This window comes from Argentina silus (genome assembly GCF_951799395.1).
Source record: "Argentina silus genome assembly, chromosome: 17".
Lineage (NCBI taxonomy): Eukaryota > Metazoa > Chordata > Actinopteri > Argentiniformes > Argentinidae > Argentina > Argentina silus.
In genome coordinates, this window is record NC_139671.1 from 16,897,503 (window position 1) to 16,916,484 (window position 18,982).

Genomic DNA, 18,982 nt, shown 5'->3' on the forward strand with positions numbered 1-18,982 from the left:
GCGTTATAACTGTGTCGTTTGTTCTCCCGTTTTAGTTGCTCATCCGTGCGTAATTCTATTATCTTTCGGTTATTCCCTATTATCGAGTGAGGCAGCATCCATATAATACGTGGGGGTTGGATATTAACGACGAGATGCCGGTATCTGTGAAGGTCCATGTCGGTCAATTGGAATTTATGTTGGAGGAAACAAGAAAAAAAGCTTCCTGTAAGCGCGTATTCCAGATATAGGTGGAGTGACGAACGAGGGAGAGCGCAGATAACTCCACACAGCAGTGAGCTGATGATCGGGAAATATATATGATATCTTCTCTTCACTAGGACTGTTCATAACGCGTTTCTAATTAAAGACATGGCGAGGTAATCCTCGAGGGACAGGTCCCTACGTCTGCGAGCGAGAATAAAAAGTGAGCGGCACTCTGGCAAACGAACTGATTGTCTACTTCATCAAGGCGCACAGAAGTTGCGGAGCGGACCTGGCAATTGTTTCTTTCTATCTCCTCTCAAGGCGGCGAAGGATCTGAAGATGACCACACTTGCAACCCACATACACTTATAAGAACAGAGGATTCTCTCCTTCCCTCTGCAGTCGTTTTTTTTTTCAAATCGAGGAATTATATGGGGCAAGACGGTGCCGAAGACTGAATTTCTCTGGCGTGGTTCAATTCAATTGCCATTATAACATCGTCGGACTTACTGGGAGGTAGCCGACAATAAGCAACACGAAGCAATAAAGGTAATGTTCCCATAACTTCTCTCAGGAACGTGCATTGCGCGCTCTATTCTACTCCAATATAATTATATTTCATAAATTCAATTTGGCTCATGAGAAACTTTCTTTTGGGTTTTTACAAAGTTTTGTATTAAGAAAAACAATCGGCCTCAGTGTGGTCAGTGAAAGTTGTTTGTAATGGCCTAGTGATCTTCCTGAGCAATTAATAAATGGCAAGCCTGCATGTTTGAATGCGAAAGGGCACAGGGTTGAATGTATAACTTCAATTAAAGAGAATGACATCTATGACTAGTGAGGAGATACTGTAATGAAGTTGCTATAATGTGATAATAATTATTCACACTAAGAAGAAAATGCCAAAGAATGTTCTGTGCGTCGTATATATGTGTGACTTCAACGCCATAATTCACTCTTGCAGGGGTCTCGTGAAAGTCTCGCCAGCGACAGAGAAGGAGCTCACTTTTCTCACCCCGCGGTAGCGATGAGCGGACTGCGCAAGCCTGTAGTTATGGGACTCGTGCTGCTGATCTGCACTACTACCGGCCACTGCGAGGAGAGCGCGCCCGCGGCGGCGGCTCCCACGGTCGCGAGGGACGACAAAAGCCTGCTCAGGCGGATAGTGGACGTCGTGAAGTACGTGGAGGAGAGCCGCGGCGAAAACGGCGCGGACGCAGCGTCGCAGTCCACCGCGAAGAAAGAATCCCCGGTCGAGCAAAGGGATTTACGCAACCTCAAGTCAGATAGCGGGGATCAAATTATTGGTGAGCTCGCGTGTTGACAGCTGGGTTACCATGAAGTAAAAAAAAAAAAAAAAAAGATGTTGTATAACAGCTGTAGGTGGTGTTCAAAAGAGAAGGAATTTAAACCGCTTATCCATGTGCACATCCTCCAAATATGTTATGCAGTGAGAATGTTAAGCTCGCTTAGTGTAAAGAAAGCAGTGTACACTGAAGCTGATACCCTGTCTTCTTTTCTGTCTCTTTCAGAAATCTTCCCTAGAGATCTCAGAAAGAAAGAGAAGTTTTTAAAACACTTAACAGGTGAGATACTTGAATGGGCTTTGTGTATGTGTGTGTGTGTGTGTGTGTGTGTGTGTGTGTGTGTGTGTGTGTGTATGAAAGGGAGTTTGTGTGTGTAAAAGGGAGTGTGTCTGTGAAAGGGAGTGTGTGTGTGTGTGTGTGTGTGTGTGTGTGTGTGTGTGTGTGAGAGAGAGAAAAAAATGGGTGGATATTGGGAATGTGTGAGGGAAAGCAAGGGGATACTTGTCTACTCTCTATTAACTCAGATGCTCGCTTTTCCTCAGGTCCACTGTACTTCAGTCCCAAGTGCAGAAAGCATGTATACAGACTTTATCACAACACCAGGGACTGCACAATACCTGCATGTAAGTACCGTGAACCCTATATGACATCATGAATTACGTGGATAGAACCAGAGGCTTTACAAGCACAACACGTGTTTTGGATCACTAACAGTGGGGAGGCACAGCGCTGTCTCACAGGCATTCATCTCTCCATTTGTCTTCTTTTTCTCCAGACTTCAAAAGATGTGCAAGGCTTCTCACCCGATTAGCAGTCAGCCCACGATGTACAGAGGGGTAGCACAAACAGGTGACCAATGCATATGTCATATCCATCATCATATTTGTTGTCTTTTTATGGATGAGGTCGCAGAATATAAAACAATTTTACACTTCCCTTCATGCTCAGAGGTACATTACATGAATATAGATTTAGAGTAATGCACCTGTTGCATTTAAAATTCGACTGCACACAGATCAGATACATCCAGATTATGTCATATGCCGAGTATTGTACTATTGTTATTGTTGTATTGTTAGAGTATTGTCCTGAGTCCAATTGAACACATGATACAGCCAGTTCAAATGTCACCACTGTAAATGTGTAGGTAATATACATGTGGCACAGGTGAAATGTACCTGGTCCAGGTAAAATACACTGACCATGGTTCCAATTTGCTATATTGTAAGCTGATAGGGCGAAGCTTATAGTGCGAAGACTAAGCGATGTTTAGACATCTTTCTCAGCCTTACAAATAGGTAGAGACAACAGTTCAACTCAGTGCCATGCTCGCTGTGTCCACACTTGGTTGCTGGAGCAGAGCACAGTGTGCAGATCTGTAACAAATCATGTTTCTCTCTCTCCATTTTTCACGGTACTTTCGGAGAGGAAAGAATTTTTCGGACGCTGCCAAGTACGAGAGAGCACTAAATTTGACTTCCTTTCTTGCAGGTTGATGCCAAACCAGTGCTATCCAGAAGAGCCCTGGAAAAAAAGAAGAAGTGCCTTGGACAATAACAGGGGAACCAAACAAACTCAAACCAGTCATGTCTGACCATTACGCACAGCGTCCCCTACCAGAGAGTTCTATTTTACTAAGGCGTGGATTATCACCCTGAGGGCCTACGTGGCCCGCACCGTCAGCGGTCAGCTCACCCTCCGACTCAACAGAAGGCAGCAACCAGACTACACACGACGTAGACACAAAACGTGAAGAAAAACCCCCCCCAACAACAACAAGAAAAAGAATGGCAACCACAACCGATTTGGGGGTTATTGACTTTCTGGCTGCCAAAAAAACAACGTTTTTTTTCTTTCTTTCTTTTTTTTTTTTTTCATTCTTGTTTTTCACCAAAAAGAAAAAGGGATTGCTTTTTTTTTTTCCTTTGTTTGTTTTTGAGACCGTTTGGACAGCATCTTAATCAATGTAGTTGTTTGGGGTGGGTGGGTGTGACATGCCTTTCAAGGTTGTAGCTTATTTATGTTGTGGTTTCAACTTCATCTCTCTTACAGCAGCACTACCTATTACTTGACAAAAGGCTTTTTGACCCCTGCAGTCACAGCATCCCCTCACCGACCTGTGCGCACACTGAAACGTATGATTAAATTATTAACTGCATGACCATTTCCTTGCCTTTTTATGTCTTTGCAAGAGACAAAAAATAGAGAAGTTATATACGAACAGTGCTGGTTGCAGTCAAAAGTTGTGTGTAAGATCATGCCCTCCTGTGAATCCCGGTTGAGTGTGGTACATAGTATATTTATATATTCAAGTTGTCACATGTTTTCAGCTGTACATTATGTATAAACATTCTAACCAGAGTGCAATATGTACATATTGTAAATAAAAGCATAAAAGGATTCCATACTGTACAACGACCATAAATTAAAATGTTGACATATATCAACTGGGTGTTGAAAAACATATATTTAAAACATTAAATATATTTAAATAAATGATAAGATTGGTACACATATGAGCTGCCTTTCTCTGGTGTTTCCTAAGAGGAGAGAGTAACAGTAGTTTATTATTAATACAGTTACCCCATACAGTAGTAACTAACCCTAACAACATAGTAAAGTGCTACTGTTGATAATAATCATGCTGTAATTACTAAGGTATTCTTTTGGGGGGTTTGTAAAGCATTTATACTTCAATTAAGTTAATTGACAGTTAACTATTTATACTGTATGATAGCCTTTGAATCCGTTAATAACAGTTACAGTACCAAAACCCAGTTATTAAGTGTGAAATCATTACTTGGTACTGTGGCTAACAAAAGGTGGCTCACTCTGTGTGCACTGAAATAGATTTAGTGCACTGAGGATTTAGAGCAAGCCACCTTTTTTCCCCACACACTAGTCAATTGGTTATAACTGCTTATAACTACAAATGACTATCTAATAATCAACTGTATTAACTCATTATAAATTGCTTACAAACTTCAAAAAAGGATACCTGAACATAAAGTGTTGTTACAACTACTTATCTGTTACTGATTTATTTTAAACAATGACAGTGGTAGAATTTAATGGTTTGATCAATCATTTCAAGTAATTAGCAAAAAGGTAATGTCATAGTAAATAGCAAGTTAATGAGTATTATTATAGTTGTAATAAGAGCACAAAATAAAGCGTCTTCATCACAGACCTTGAGTACTAAGAGGAATGAGGCTCTACAGGACTCCTGTCTTCCTTTACATCAATTTGGCAACCAGAACCGGCCACTGTTGTCCAACTTGGCTTTGTGAATTCATTTGCAGCAAACTTCTTACCGGTAACTATGTCTGCCTTCATGCTGTGTGGGGAAGAACACTGTCCCATAGCGTGTAGTGGGCATTGAACCCAAGTACGGCATGTTGTGCTAAATGATCATTGAGTGAAATGATCAAGTTTGCTTTCTGGGAACCGATTTGTCAATGCAAATTCTTTAAACCATAAATGTTTGTCTGAAAGTGTCTATTTATTTTAGCATGACAAAGTAACTAAACACTCATCTGTTTGTTGCACTGCATCATGTGTGGTACGGAGTCTGTGGACCCCATTCCTTAGCACTGATGATGTGTTTGTACAAGCTAGCTGGCACAGCACTCAACCATAAATAATGCTCTCTCTGTCAGATACTTAGGGCCCTATTCATTCTGAATCAAAAACTCAACTTCAGTATTCCAAGAAAGCATATTGGATTGAATTTGAAGTAGCAAAATCATTATTTTTGAAACTCTGGGTTTCTGGTTTCGACAGAACAAGGCCTTGAGAGGACAGATTGGACCACTCCAACGTTGAACGGGGGGGGTGGGCATTCCTTTGGCTGTTCCACTCAAACACAATACATCAATACCTTCCGATTCGGCTTCCTCCGCGTGATTATGCATGGCCTTGTCCCATTTTCTGTCAATCACAAACTATGAGCTTAAGCCACAGTCACATATAACTGAAAACTTAATATTCTATGTTTATTTTCATGGGCAGTATTCTACACCATCTTGTCAAGCCACAATCTGGGAGTTTCATAACATTTGACAGAAAGCGGAATAACTGCAGTGTCCATAGAGACATGATCAGAACAGAGGTTTCAGTGCAAGTGTTAAACAACGGCAAGGAGGTGTCAGTGCAAGATGAAGGGGTTAAGTAACATCATTAGCTAGTTATTAGAACAGACCCATACGTTATTCTGCTTGGTCATCTTTTTTTGTTTGAAATACCAATAGCAAAAGTAATTTTTACTCATTTTAACACATTTAAACTCAGTTAACCTTCATCAAATACCTGCCAAGATTAGCATTTGGACTAGCATTAACTTTGACCCCAGTCTAAACCTTTAACCTTGCTCTTTGAACCCACAAGCTCTCCGGTCATGCGACATAGCTTCCATATTAACCTCTACTATGTTGATGGCTACAAAAAAAAATGGGAAAAAGATCTACATGTCGAATTTTTATTTTTGTCTTCCTTCAAGAGGAAAATACCTGACCAGTCAGTCAGTGAATTCCTCCAAAAAGCATTCTAGTTATAATACAGTTTGTTTTACAATTAAGACATATTGTAGCGGTTGCGATGGTCATCTGACCCCAGTATTACAAACATGGGGAGAACTGTTAAGAGTCACCTAGTGAAAGCATATTGTAACTGCACAATTATGGGTGATAAATGAAGTACTTTTCCGACGAGAGTAGCATTTGCATTGTTGTTGACCAGTCAGATCTTGGTTGTTGTTATGAGTTGCTCTCCAAAAATGCTTTGCAGCATCTCACGCATTGTTTATACACACTTTCAAAGTCTTCATCACTCCCCTATGAAACAGAAAAGGAAAAAGAAATTAATTTGTTTTGCGCAGACATTTTTATGTGACATTTTTATCCAAAAGCTACACGAATCTGAACAATAATTATTCTTTATTTGGCAAAACAATGTGGGTTTAAAATAGTTCCCCAGAATGAATTGCAGTTTGCTGCCTTTCTCTTGAGCAATACAGTGGTGCATCGTTTTTCATTTGTACCAGAATGCATTTAGGTACCAGCCCATTTCTCAACATGTTAGAGTATTCTGTTAAAGAGATGGTTCAGCCTAATTTCATGTTTGGGTGAAATATCATCTTTCCCTGAGCGCCATCTCCAAGAGACAGAATTCCAACTGACCCTAAACTAGTGGTAGCAAAGTAGATAACAGAACTGGAGAAGCTTTCACTCCTGGCCTATGAGGACAACTCAGGGTAAGATGATATTTCACCTAAACATGAAAACAGGCTGAACCATCCTTTTAATATTGGATAGGGGTTTCTTCGGAGGCCTGCTCTTTCATCCGGTCTTACAATAACACTGGACCCATAGGGTCAAACTTGGGAACTCAACCGGATAATCAAACAATTTCCCCCATGAGTACCAATTTCTCAGTTTGTTTGCTAGGGCCTACAACTCGCACAAGTCTGGCCAATTGGCTCTCGCCTTTCAATTAGCCAATAAAAGAGCGAAAAACAGCTTTCCAGTAACAATACACCTTTCAGAGACTTGAGACCCCATTCCAACTGTCAAAAGTGTGTGAAATATACTTTTCAAACTATAGCCTTGCTCTTTCAGGAATGATTTTCTTCAGCCTTTACTTTTAACACAGAGACCTTTAGACAGAGCATCTCTCTCATGTGGCAAACTCGTTTAAACCTCAATGTTGAAAACCGCAAGCAAGATACTCTTCTTTTCCATGGAAATATACAAAACAGAGATGTAAAAAAAAAAAAAAAAGCACAATAGATTTAAGGTCTGTCCCAATGTGTTGGTGAAACAGAGGTTCTATTGTAGAGGTTGATTGGGGACTGCGAAGGCAATGACCTCAGATTAATAAACAGAAAGATCAGCTGTGTATGAGTAACGGCCAGGGAAAAGAGCCTTACAACTCAGAGTCTAAGCATGACACAAAAATGTAACCTGAACACTAAAACGGCCAGTTCATCCCCAAATGACGTCAGATGTTTTTGTTTTCTAAAAAATTGTCTCGAAGAGTGTAGCCCTCCTGGTATGGCATCGATACCGTAAAATGTTTTAGATTTTCTACGTCAGGTAGTTTTTTTTGCTACACTTCCTTGTAAATGAAAGGAAAAGTCTGACAAATGTTCCTTTTAATGGTTGACTGTTCCTTTTATGTCTGCAGGAAACTACAATGAACACAGACTTCCCTAACTCAATCAAAACACAGCACAAACAAAATGTACTTAAACACATTTCTGATCTCGACTATATAGATATATAGATAGATAGATAGATATTCCATTTTGTTGGCAGGAAAATACCCAACCACACCTGAGGACTGTTAAAACGTATCATTTATCATGACACAGAACTGTCTGGCTCTGCTCCTCTGCTGCGCTTTGCTGCCATGCGTTGTGGCCACTGGCGCGGGACCCCAGCCCAATGTTGTTGAGGCTCTAAAGTATTCATTTAAGCATCTCCAAAACCATGTTTAAGGCTACATTTCTTCTGGCTAACACACACACAAGCAGCTGGAGTTAACACAGACAGGAACACACACACACACACACATATATATAAATGATTGGCACTCTCACACTGGTGGTCAACCACAACCCATCCCACCACCCAACAATCTCAATATTGACACCTTTCTGTCATTATTCTATCAAAGTTATTACTCCAATCCCTTATACATGGTTGCAATTAGAGAAACATATCATTAGACGAATAGAGGTCTATCCGCAACATGCATGTCCAAAGTCAAGACCACACAAGAAATTAATGTTCATTTTCATATGTTCTTTTTGACAGTATGATTTATAGAGTCTTCGTTTGGAGCTCCAGAAATTCAAGAATGCAGTTTGCTTGCGCCGTTACATTCCTGAAACATTTTCCTCTTTTTTAACAAACTGTAGATCAACAACTGAATTTCAAATCATCAAACTCCCCCAACACCAGTTCCCACTTTCCCTTCCCCCCCCCCTCCCACTCCCACTCCCTCAATCATCACATCCATGTAGAAATACAATTCATTCCGCATAAACCGTCTGGGGGCTCTGCTTCCGTGCCATTTGGCAGGACTTCCGAGAGCACAGGAAGCAATTAAGGTCGAGAAGAGTTACAGTAACTTGGCCATTAAACGTTAACGAGATGGTTAAACTAGGGGTGAGACAAGACGTTCACAGGAAGAGGACAAAAGACTTGAGAGAATGAGATTTGTTTTAGTTTATCCGATAGAAAATAAAACTTCAAGGGTTTAAAAATCAGGGTTTTATCAGGGTGTAATATGAGAGGTAATGTGGGCTGTGCTGACTTCTGCATTTCTGGTGTAAACCTGCAAGGCTACCTGGTACAATACACAGTTATTCGGACAGTGAAGCATTGTTTCTTCTTTTGGCTGTCCACTCCAAAAGTTTGGATTTGAAATCAAACAATTACTATGAAGTTAAAGTATATAGGTTCTCAGGTTTTATTTATTTTATTTGTACATATTGGTGTCACCATTGAGAAATTACAACACTTTTTATACATAGTCCCCCCCTTTTTACACATGGCTCCAAAAGTATTGGGACAATTGGTGTGACAGGTGATTCTGGTTAGTCAGGTGTGTTCTGTTACATCATTTGCAAAAGAGAGCTGTCAATGTCTAGCATTGATTCTAGGCTTTGCGTTAGCGTGTCTTTGGAGTCTGCTATTGGTCTCTGTCAACATGAGGACCAAAGACACGTCATTGAAAATCAAGAAAGCCATTACGAGTATGAAATATCAGAAACAGAATCTATCAGTAACATAGCCAAAACCTTAGGCTTACCAAAAAGAAACAGTTTGCAACATTAAAAAGAAAAAGAGTACTGGTGAGCTCAGTAATCACAAACGGCTGGGTAGGCAGAGGAAGACTTCCTCGAGTGGATGACCAAAGAATGCTCACCATAATTAAGAAAAAACCCAAAACTACACTCTCTAGGAGGAAGGCGTGGATGTGTCAGCCACTGCTGTCTGCAGAAGACTTCACCAGCAGAACTGCAGAGGCTACACTGCAAGGTGCAAACCACTAGTTAGCCACAAAAGCAGGATGCCCACATTACAGTTTGCTAAAAAGTACCTAAAACAGCCTGTAAAGTTCTGGAAAAAGGTCTGGTGGACGAATGAGACAAAGATTGCAAGAGGCATGATGGTAAGAGTAAAGTCTGGAGAAAAAAAGGAACAGCCCAAGATCCACAGCATACCGCCACATCTGAAACATGGTGGAGGGGGTGTTATGGTTTGGGCATGTATGTCTACCACTGGAACTGGCTCACTTGTCTTCATTGTTGATGTAGCTGCTGATGGCAGCAGCGGAATGAACTCTGAAGTGTACAAAAACATCCCGTCTGTTGAAGTACAAACTCATTGGACGGCGCTTCATCATACAGCAAGACAATGACCCAAAACATACTACCATAGCAACTAGGGAATATTTCAGGGCCAACAAGTGGAAAGTATTTGACTGGCCAAGTCAATCTCCAGATTTAAATCCAATTGAACATGAATTCCATTTGCTTAAGGCAAAAAAACCCTCAAAACAAACAACAACTGAAGATGGCTGCAGTACAGGCCTGGCAGAGCATCACCAGAGAAGATACCCCGCGTCTGGTGGGGTCAATGGGTCCCAGATTTCAGGCAGTTATTGCATGCAAAGATTGCCGACCAAATACTAAACATGAGTGCTTAATTTGGACATTATATTAATCTGTCCCAATACTTTTGATGCCATAAAATTGCGGGACTATGTATAAAAAGTGCTGTTGTTTGGTGATACCAATATGTATAAAAAAAAAAAAAAAAAAAAAAAAAAAAAACATCAAATAAAACCTGAGAATCTTTAAACTCATAGTAATTGTTTGATTTCAAATCCAAACTTTTGGAGTATAGAGTCAAAAGAAGAAAAATGCTTCACTGTTCCAATAATTACAGAGGACACGGTATATGAGAAGAGGAGAATTTTTTAGGAGTTTTATAATTGATTCAAACACTTTTTCCTCACAAGGCAGGAAGAATCAGATTTTGAATCCGAGTTGGTTTTGACATGATAAGGGCCTGTAGAACTGTTGGGAAATAAGAATGTTGTGCAGAGTCAAAGCTTCAGACTTACATAGTACGGGTCTTTGATGATCAACTGTTTCTCGGGGTCGTACGACCCTAGGAGCTCGATCTTTGCTTTACTGTTCTTCACCGCGTTCGCCTTCTTTTTCAGATCACTATGCAGAGAAGGAAGAAAAAAGAAGATATTTCACCTTATTCGGACACAGTTTGGACGTGACATTTAATAAAATGCTGCAGAATAGTGTACACCTGGAACCAAATACACTGAAGTTCATCATCCAAGACATCAGACACACTATTACACAGACTTAATTATATCCGTTTCTAAACCACCCATTTAAAAAAAAAATCAGTCTACAGTTGACTTCTCATGTTTTACGATTGAAACCAAATCCATGTGTAAAATCGACATGATCACAGCGATTCAGATTCATTGTGAGAGTTACGAGAGACTACTCAGATTCTTCAGACAAGTCTTCCCAATCTTTGAGAGCTATTAGGACTTTATAAGATTGTTCTTTCATTTTGGGTTGGGACGAATTGGGCATAAAAACACAATAATAACACCCGGGCGACTATAAAATGAGCTAGGATCCCTGCCCCATGACCTCTTGTAACACACAAAACTAGGATTTGGAATGCTGTGGGTAGAGGACAAACATTACCACGGCACTACAGAGGCCTAGGGTAATTGTTGGTGGTTGCCAGGTCCTTCCCATTGTAAGTAATGTCTAATATGAGCTAACAGGCGGAGCGCTTGGACCAGGCACCGGCGAGAGGACTCCCCCACAGTTTGGGAATGGGTGCCAAACTGCGAAGAGTCCAATACTCAAAACAGTAAAGTCCACGATAGTAACCCCTAACTCTGCGGTAGAGCAATAACCCCCCTGTCACCTTCACCAGGGGTGGGATAAGGACAAAGGGGTAAGGGTGAGGGTCAAAACCAAGGTGAAGTACATTGCACTCTAAATGCCTCAGCCCACAAAGATAAAGGGTTCTCACATTGACTACACTAAAATGGAAGAAAGCCCTGACGAATCAAATCAGCCTGATTGGTGATGAGGTGTAATTGGTAATGGTGATTAGATAATCTCAGATATTATCCCTCTCTCGATATAGCCTGCAAAACATTATAGATAGATAGAGAGAGAGAGAAATGCCATTTAGCTGATGCTTTTATCCAAAGCGACTTACATTGTCAATACCAAGTGGAATCAAACCCACAACCTAAGTGTTGTTAGCGCCGTTCTCTACTGACTGAGCCACAGAGGACCACAAGAGAGAGAGAGAGGGAGAACGAGAGAGAGAACGAGAGAAAGAAGAAAAAAGAAAACCCCCAAACTAGGCATCCAAAGAACTCAGTAAGCTGCTTACTGACCGGATCCGCGATAGGCATGTGATCTCAAAATGATCCCCAAACGTACAAAGTACCAAAAAAAATATCCCTCCCCCCGCCTCTGAAAAGAGCTTAAGGACATCGCTCGTTAAAAGCAGACTTTACCCTCAACATTACATAGACCTCGAGATGCGTGCGAGTGAGGGAGTGTAGAACAGGTACTCCTTAGCCGTATGTTTTCTCTGCAATCACCAGGGCGACAAATTACCTGACGCCCGTCCAAGGAAGGCAAAACAACAGCTATCACAATGTTTTTACATGGTAGATATATCAAGTTTGGATTTTACAATTACTTCACTCCTATTGTATTTTCATGGCCTGTGTCTATGTCAATACGGCACACCATTTCTTTGACACTCCGCACATTTCCTGCTCTGTCTGAGTGTATGACCCTGGCCATTGTGTGTGGGTAAGCTTTACAGGGGTCAGTAATAAGTAAATACTAGGGGAGTGGACTATGTTCAGTTGCACACTTACTTTTCTTAACTTGAGCAGTAAATCATTCTGAAAAGCAGCCCAGAATGGCGATGTCATGGCACGGAATACCGTATTGTGAGTCAGCATGTCCATGCAGATGTTGCTAATTTCCCTGCCGCCCTCTGAGCAACGTTAGTAGACTGAACAGACGGGTACGGACGCACACACACACACACACACACACAAACACACACACACACGCAGTGGGAATTGTGGATCGAAATGTGCCCACCTCAAATTGCTCTCATCCATGCAGAGAATGTACTCGAAAGTCATAAAGTCATCCTTAGTCACCTACGAGAAAAAACACAGAACAAATGTTAACTTTGGCACTTGCAGATGGTAGAACACAGACGGCATGCAGTTCCTCTCACTAAACTGTTATTGAGACGGGGCCTTAGATAACTGGTGTAATAAGTTCCATAACTGGAACTTATTACACCTCTCCCTGGTTCTGCTTGAGTAAAATGGACATTTACGGAGATAACACCCATTCTGAAGTTGGAACGATTCCAGAGAACTGAACAGAAAGGGAGAAAGAGAGAGAGAAGGGGGGGGGACGACGACGAAAGATTCCAGATAACTCAGGAAGAGGGAGAGAGAGAGAGAAAGAAGACAAGTTTGTGTGCTTCTGGGTCTGCACCAGTGTCCCCCCCTCCTCCCCATCATGTATACAGGGTTATGAAAGGGATCAAAGGAGCACATCTGTATGTGGAGTGGGATTGTGCAACACGTCAACCTCACTCAGCAGCCATTTCACGAAAGACGGAGGCCTTGATAATGGCTTTTTGAGGTCAAAACTATGGAATAAGATTTGGAGAGACTGGGCAGAGAGAAAGAGAAAGACACACACACGCTACACACAACTATAATATACAGAGAATTCGGAAAGTATTCAGACCCCTTCACTTTTTCTGCATTGTTGTGTTATGTTACAGCCTTATTCTAAAATGGATTAAAAAAATTGTTTTCCTCATCAATCTACACACTATACCCAATAATAATTCGATCGGGTTTAAGTCCGGGCTCTGGCTGGGCCACTCAAGGACATTCAGAGACTTGTCCCGAAGCCACTCTTGCGTTGTCTTGGCTGTGTGCAAAGGGTCGTTGTCCTGTTGGAAGGTGAACCTTCGCCCCAGTCTGAGGTCCTGAGCGCTCTGGAGCAGGCTTTCATCAAGGATCTCTCTGTACTTTGCTCCGTTCATCTTTCCCTCGATCCTGACTAGTCTTCCAGTCCCTGCCGCTGAAAAACACGCTGCCACCACCATGCTTCACTGTAGGGATGGTATTGACCAGGTAATGAGCGGTGCCTAGATGCTTGGCATTCAGGCCAAATTTTGGTTTCATCAGACCACTGAATCTTGTTTCTCATGGTCTGAGAGTCCTTTAGTCCTTTTGACAAACTCCAAGCGGGCTGTCATGTGCTTTTTACTGAGGAGTGGCTTCCGTCTGGCCACTCTACCATAAAGGCCTGATTGGTGGAGTGCTGCAGAGAGTTGTCCTTCTGGAAGGTTCTCCCATCTCCACAGAGGAACTGGAGCTCTGTAAGAGTGACCATTGGGTTCTTGGTCACCTCCCTGATGATGGCCCTTCTCCCCCTATTGCTATTGTTTGGCCGGGCAGCCAGCTCTAGGGAGAGTCTTGGTTCCAAACTTCTTCCATTTAAGAATGATGGAGGCTACTGTGTTCTTGGGGACTTTCAATACAGACATTTTTTTGTACCCTTTCCCAGATCTGTGCCTCGACACAATCCTGTCTCGGAGGTCTATGGACAATTCCTTCGACCTCATGGCCTGGTTTTTGCTCTGACATGCACTGTCAACTGTGGGACCTTATATAGACAGTTGTGTGCCGTTCCAAATCATGTCCAATCAATTGAATTTACCACAGGTGGACTCCAATCAAGCCATAGAAACATCTCACAGATGATCAATGGAAACAGGATGCACCTGAGCTCAATTTCGTTTCGTACAATTTCTAACAACCTGTTTTGGCTTTGTCATGGGATATTGTGTGTAGGATGATGAGGGAAAAAAATGAATTTAATCCATTTTAGAATAAGGCTGTAAAATAAAAAAAATGTGGAAAAAGTGAAGGGGTCTGAATACTTTCCGAATGCACTGTATGTGTCTTCCTCCTCTGCAGCCAACACATTAAAAAGCCTTACATAAACCCCCTTGATAAGACAGAGGTAGACCCAGGTTAGATGTCTGGAATTTCCGACTGACAGTTGGGAGGCACGGGTAGTTGAGGAACAGGTAGGAGGATAAGGAGCTGTTTCCAGTTCAGACAGATAAGAGAAAAGATGTTTTGAAACCCAGTGGAGTTGTTGAATTATTCTGTCAAACGGTGGTGTGTACATCATAGTGAGCAGGTCAGTGAACTCTCCTCATATCAAGAGACATACTTTGCCTCTGCAGGGGCCATTACATGGTGATAGACGGATGATGCAACTACTGTATATTTGTCGCCAGAGTCCTATTTTGACAAAACCCAGGGACCATCTTCCATCCAAACCAACATCCGGTCCAGGAATTCCAGTTCTAAGCCTCAACAAAACTCTTTTAATCGGGCGGTAAAGCACTTCTGGAATCATTTACTTAGTAAAACAAACAAAAACAAACAAGTTTGATTAAACGGGGGCCCTCCATGTCTCCCAACAGTCTTTTCGGATACTAGCCTGCTTGGACACTGGCGACAGAGAAGAGAGGAGAGTTAAAGTTCATTGAAGTGAAAGAGAGAGAAGAGAGAAGAAAGAAGAAACCCAATGCTTGTTAAAGTTCATCGAGTGCATTTTTGGTTGGCTTTGGGCCAGGGTTGAGCTCTCCCCATTGCAGATTAGAAGAGGGTCAAGACTGTGTCGGTTATGGGAGACTAACGAACATGACGGCAGCTCCCCAGCGTTGGGTCAGGCCTCTGAGCCCAGCCAGGACAAGGAGAGCTGGAAATTTTGAGGGAAAAGACAAGCATACGAGGCCCAGTAACACAGTCGGCAGCAAAGGAGCGTTGAACGACGACACTGGCTTGTCTCTTCACAGTAAATAGAGACATTAGGGAAGAAAAATTAGGGAAGAGAAAATAGGGAAGCCATGGTGGCAAGATTGTGTACTATGATTCATAACATCTGACGATCATCACCGTGGTGTGATTTTAGTTCAACTCAATTTAACAGTGTCATGCAACATGAAACCTATGCAGTGAAAACATTTAGGGTTAACTAAGTATCATCATAAAGAGAATTCATACTGACAACAGAAATACATCCTGTACTCATAGAGGTTCCCACACGCATGTTCTAACAAACATCATCCAACTAGGAGGTTTGTTTATCCCTCTCTCTCTCACACACACACACACAAAGTGACCCAGCGAGGATCCCCAGGGCGACTCTGTTGTACCTGTCGGGCCCTGTGGTCGGTCTCAATGCCATGCTTCTTTAGGCAGGCCAGACCACGGGCGTCCGGAGAGCTGCCTGTGTTCCAGTCAGACGTGGCGCCACTGTCTATGAACCACTGAAACAACAGAGAACACAAGGGCTAGCCGCTAACGCTAGGAGGAGAGGACAGAGGGGGTTGGTCATACCTGCCTGGCTATATGCCTCATGGGCACCTCATGCCTCTTCATGCAGGCTTGACCGCGGTGGTCTGGATGGTTGCCTATCTCATAGGTGGAGGTGGCAGCACTGTCTATCCTCCACTACGCCGAGCAACGGAAGGAACAACAACAACAACAACAAACACAGCAAAATGGATTCACACACACGTAGACTCAGTGTAACACATGCTATACATTGGAACCATCTTAGATAGGCTACATGCAAAGGTTTCATTTACTAGTTCATTGCTACAAGTAGACGTTGCCCTTAGGCACAGATCTAGGATCAGTTTACCCTCCCTAAATTTATGCTTTAATCACGGATTGAGCCAATGGTTTCTCTATGTGAGTCATCCGTTGACGGACAACGGAGATGACAAGGGTTTGACGATGTTTCATATGTTTTGACAGTTTGAATGTTCGAAGGAGTTGAACTTTCCACAATCTTTTGTGTTGAGGTTGCTAGGTTTCATTGTTCAGTTGCTAGGTTGTTTCCGAATTTCACGGTTCAAATCGGACAGTCATTTCATACGTGTACATTTGTATCCGTTTTCTGATAGTTTGGTGTGGCTATGGCCTTAACATTAAACATTAGGCGGGGAAACGCAAAACTGACCTAAAATCAGTGTCTGAAGGCAATTTGATCCTACCCCATAGTGCATGTTATGGCTGGTTTGTTACATTTAGTTTCAAATCAATGTTTTTTTTGCGTGAATCACCTTGATTCATCATGACTGTTAAAAAGGACATGGAAAGCAGAATCAATGCATTTGCAAAGCCCCATTATTTCTTGAAGCAGAACACTGCAGAGTATGAGGCTGTGCACTGTGAAGTGCAGTAGGGGGGGTATAGATCTTTCATCAAGAATAGTATTCTTAATCAGGGGAGGCTGGTGGAGGTAAAAAATCAGAGGATGGGCTCATTGAGATGCATGGAATGGGATGAGGAATGACACCATTCCTCATTCCATTCCATGCATTACAATGAGCCTATCCTCCGATTTCTACCTCCACCAGCCTCCCCTGTTGTTAATAGTAAGTGAGACATTTAAAAAAGCCTGCTGTATATGACCTGGATAGACAAAATAAAATGTAAAGGCCTATATCATCAAACAAACATTATTTCTATGCATTATTTCTTAATTGACATACTGTGGCCATGCTACTGGCACAAACAGCGTACTAGAGATTCTCCTATGAAGCTTAAGCTTTACCTTGTCAACAACACCACTGTCTGTCGCCATCTTCCTGAAGACGGCTTCAGCAATGGGGGACCTACAAATGTTCCCTGTTTAAAAAAAAAAAGAAAAAGTGAATACATCAATACCATAAACCAAATACGTAGAATAATCAAAAGCTATATAAATCTAAGTTAAGGCAAGAACTGTACTGTATTTAACCCAGATAGGCCTAAATGTGGTGATGCTGGAAAGCAAGGGTGGCAGGATTGTCATGTAAGTAAGTATGATGCAATATGAACCATACAATACATGACGAAACATGGAATTCTGTAATTACATTTCAATATCGGCTAACAACTTGCAATCATGGGGAAACATGCAACTATGCAATTGGAGCTGGCTCTTCTGGGACCATAGCCTTCCCCTCCCTCCTCCGCCTCTCTGAACAGGCTGTGGCGCACAACCTTGTGAGTTCAATTAGGCTGCTACGTCACTATACATTGGACTCCCCACCCTGTTCAAAGGTCTTGGAATGATTACGGTGCCTTCACATTTGAGATGTGGGTACTGCATACAAATCACTCAAGGAAAATGGCTGATGAAGCCTTAATTGGAGAGTCTTTACAATTATGTAAATGCTGCGGTACTATCCCAAACAAAAGGTCTTCTTTGGTCAGGCAGTGAAATGTATTAGCTAGCTAGCTAGGTGTGCTACCAAATTAGATGTAGGCCTAAACTACACGCAGGTAATACCTGACTTATAATGAATAATAATGGCGGCAAACACAAAACACCGTTGTTGTTTTTTATTTAATCAGTGCAAAAGTTTGCCAATATTTTTCATTGATTTAGCTTGCTATACTAGCTTTTAGCAAGAGCACCCGGCTAGTGCCACTTTACAAACGATAGTTTGCAGTTCTGGGTGTTAGTAGTTCAGTATAATAAGATTTACATTTTTACATGTATTGTCATCATAGCATAGTCGACCTGCTATGTGCATAAATCCGCAGACGCTGTGTTGGGTTTAAAACAGTGGTTTCTTACCCAAGCACACGAAATTTACCGACTTTCCACTGCTTGCTGCCATGTTGCTTTAGGGGTCCTGTGTCACATTCACCGGGTTGGCCAGTTTTCAGCCTGATTGAAATTAGAACTCTCTGACAGCTTTTAAAACTCTCAGTCCACACCGTGAATGTACTGTGTTCACTGATCCATTTAATAACCTCAAATTTGGATGGATTACTGTCATGAATGACCAAGGGTGTGAAAGATAGGAACTTGGTACTTTAGATTCATATGATAAAGTCTATTTCCAACCCAAGTATGATCAAATCAAAGTCACCAAGTTAATCGGAACAACAACAGCAAAGGTAGATAAGAGTGGACAGGGATGTGTTCATTTCCTGTTGTTGAGTCAATTTATGGCCTGAATGAGAGAATGACTCAACATATTCATCCTTTATTGAAAGATTAGTAAAAAAAAAATGGTGGTGGTTCCACCAACTCTGAGTACAAAGACTAAAGGAGGGCAGAGTATCATCTTCCAATCTGAATGCTTTGATACTTTTCATATGGAGAGAAACTGGAAATGTGGTATTTTGGGGTTCAGAGAGAACAACAAGTATTGAGTCACCTCATATGACTTTGATTCACTGGCCTGGCCCTGGATAAGCTTTGTACTGTAAGCCAAGCTCACTCAATTTTAAACCCCATCATTTGCGAATGTGAACCCCATTTGCTTACATGCGAAACCTTA

The 18,982-nt window shown here is 41.9% G+C and overlaps 2 protein-coding genes across 3 annotated transcripts; one reads left to right on the forward strand and one right to left on the reverse strand.

Moving 5' to 3' along the window:
- Positions 1-662: 662 nt before the first annotated feature.
- alkal2a (ALK and LTK ligand 2a) lies at positions 663-3,560 on the forward strand. Its single transcript, XM_083688909.1, has 6 exons — positions 663-735; positions 1,151-1,493; positions 1,719-1,772; positions 2,036-2,116; positions 2,269-2,342; positions 2,985-3,560. Exons 2-5 carry the CDS (start codon positions 1,214-1,216, stop codon positions 2,331-2,333), a joined length of 480 nt encoding a protein of 159 aa, XP_083545035.1. The 5' UTR covers positions 663-735; positions 1,151-1,213; the 3' UTR covers positions 2,334-2,342; positions 2,985-3,560.
- A 1,813-nt stretch (positions 3,561-5,373) lies between these two features.
- acp1 (acid phosphatase 1) lies at positions 5,374-18,333 on the reverse strand. 2 transcript variants are annotated; one of them, XM_083688636.1, is made up of 6 exons: positions 18,271-18,318; positions 17,260-17,333; positions 16,035-16,148; positions 12,685-12,746; positions 10,629-10,734; positions 5,374-6,325 (listed from the first exon to the last, which is right to left on the reverse strand). In XM_083688636.1, exons 1-6 carry the CDS (start codon positions 18,311-18,313, stop codon positions 6,248-6,250), a joined length of 477 nt encoding a protein of 158 aa, XP_083544762.1. In that variant the 5' UTR covers positions 18,314-18,318; the 3' UTR covers positions 5,374-6,247. The 2 variants fall into 2 exon arrangements, with proteins under 2 accessions (XP_083544762.1, XP_083544761.1); XM_083688635.1 differs by lacking the exon at positions 16,035-16,148 and adding an exon at positions 15,851-15,964 and having other exon boundaries at positions 5,391-6,325; positions 18,271-18,333.
- Between the last annotated feature and the right edge of the window lie 649 nt (positions 18,334-18,982).

Excerpts from the sequence above, each read along its gene's own strand:
- acp1 (XM_083688636.1), bottom strand. The coding sequence starts at position 18,313 with ATGGCAGCAAGCAGTGGAAAGTCGGTAAATTTCGTGTGCTTGG. Across the intron at positions 16,149-17,259 it reads ACAGTGGTGTTGTTGACAAG|TGGAGGATAGACAGTGCTGC; the intron begins GTAAAGCTTAAG and ends TGCTCGGCGTAG. Across the intron at positions 6,326-10,628 it reads TCATCAAAGACCCGTACTAT|GGGAGTGATGAAGACTTTGA; the intron begins GTAAGTCTGAAG and ends TCTGTTTCATAG.
- alkal2a (XM_083688909.1), top strand. The coding sequence starts at position 1,214 with ATGAGCGGACTGCGCAAGCCTGTAGTTATGGGACTCGTGCTGCTGATC. Across the intron at positions 1,494-1,718 it reads TAGCGGGGATCAAATTATTG|AAATCTTCCCTAGAGATCTC; the intron begins GTGAGCTCGCGT and ends TGTCTCTTTCAG. Across the intron at positions 2,117-2,268 it reads GGACTGCACAATACCTGCAT|ACTTCAAAAGATGTGCAAGG; the intron begins GTAAGTACCGTG and ends CTTTTTCTCCAG.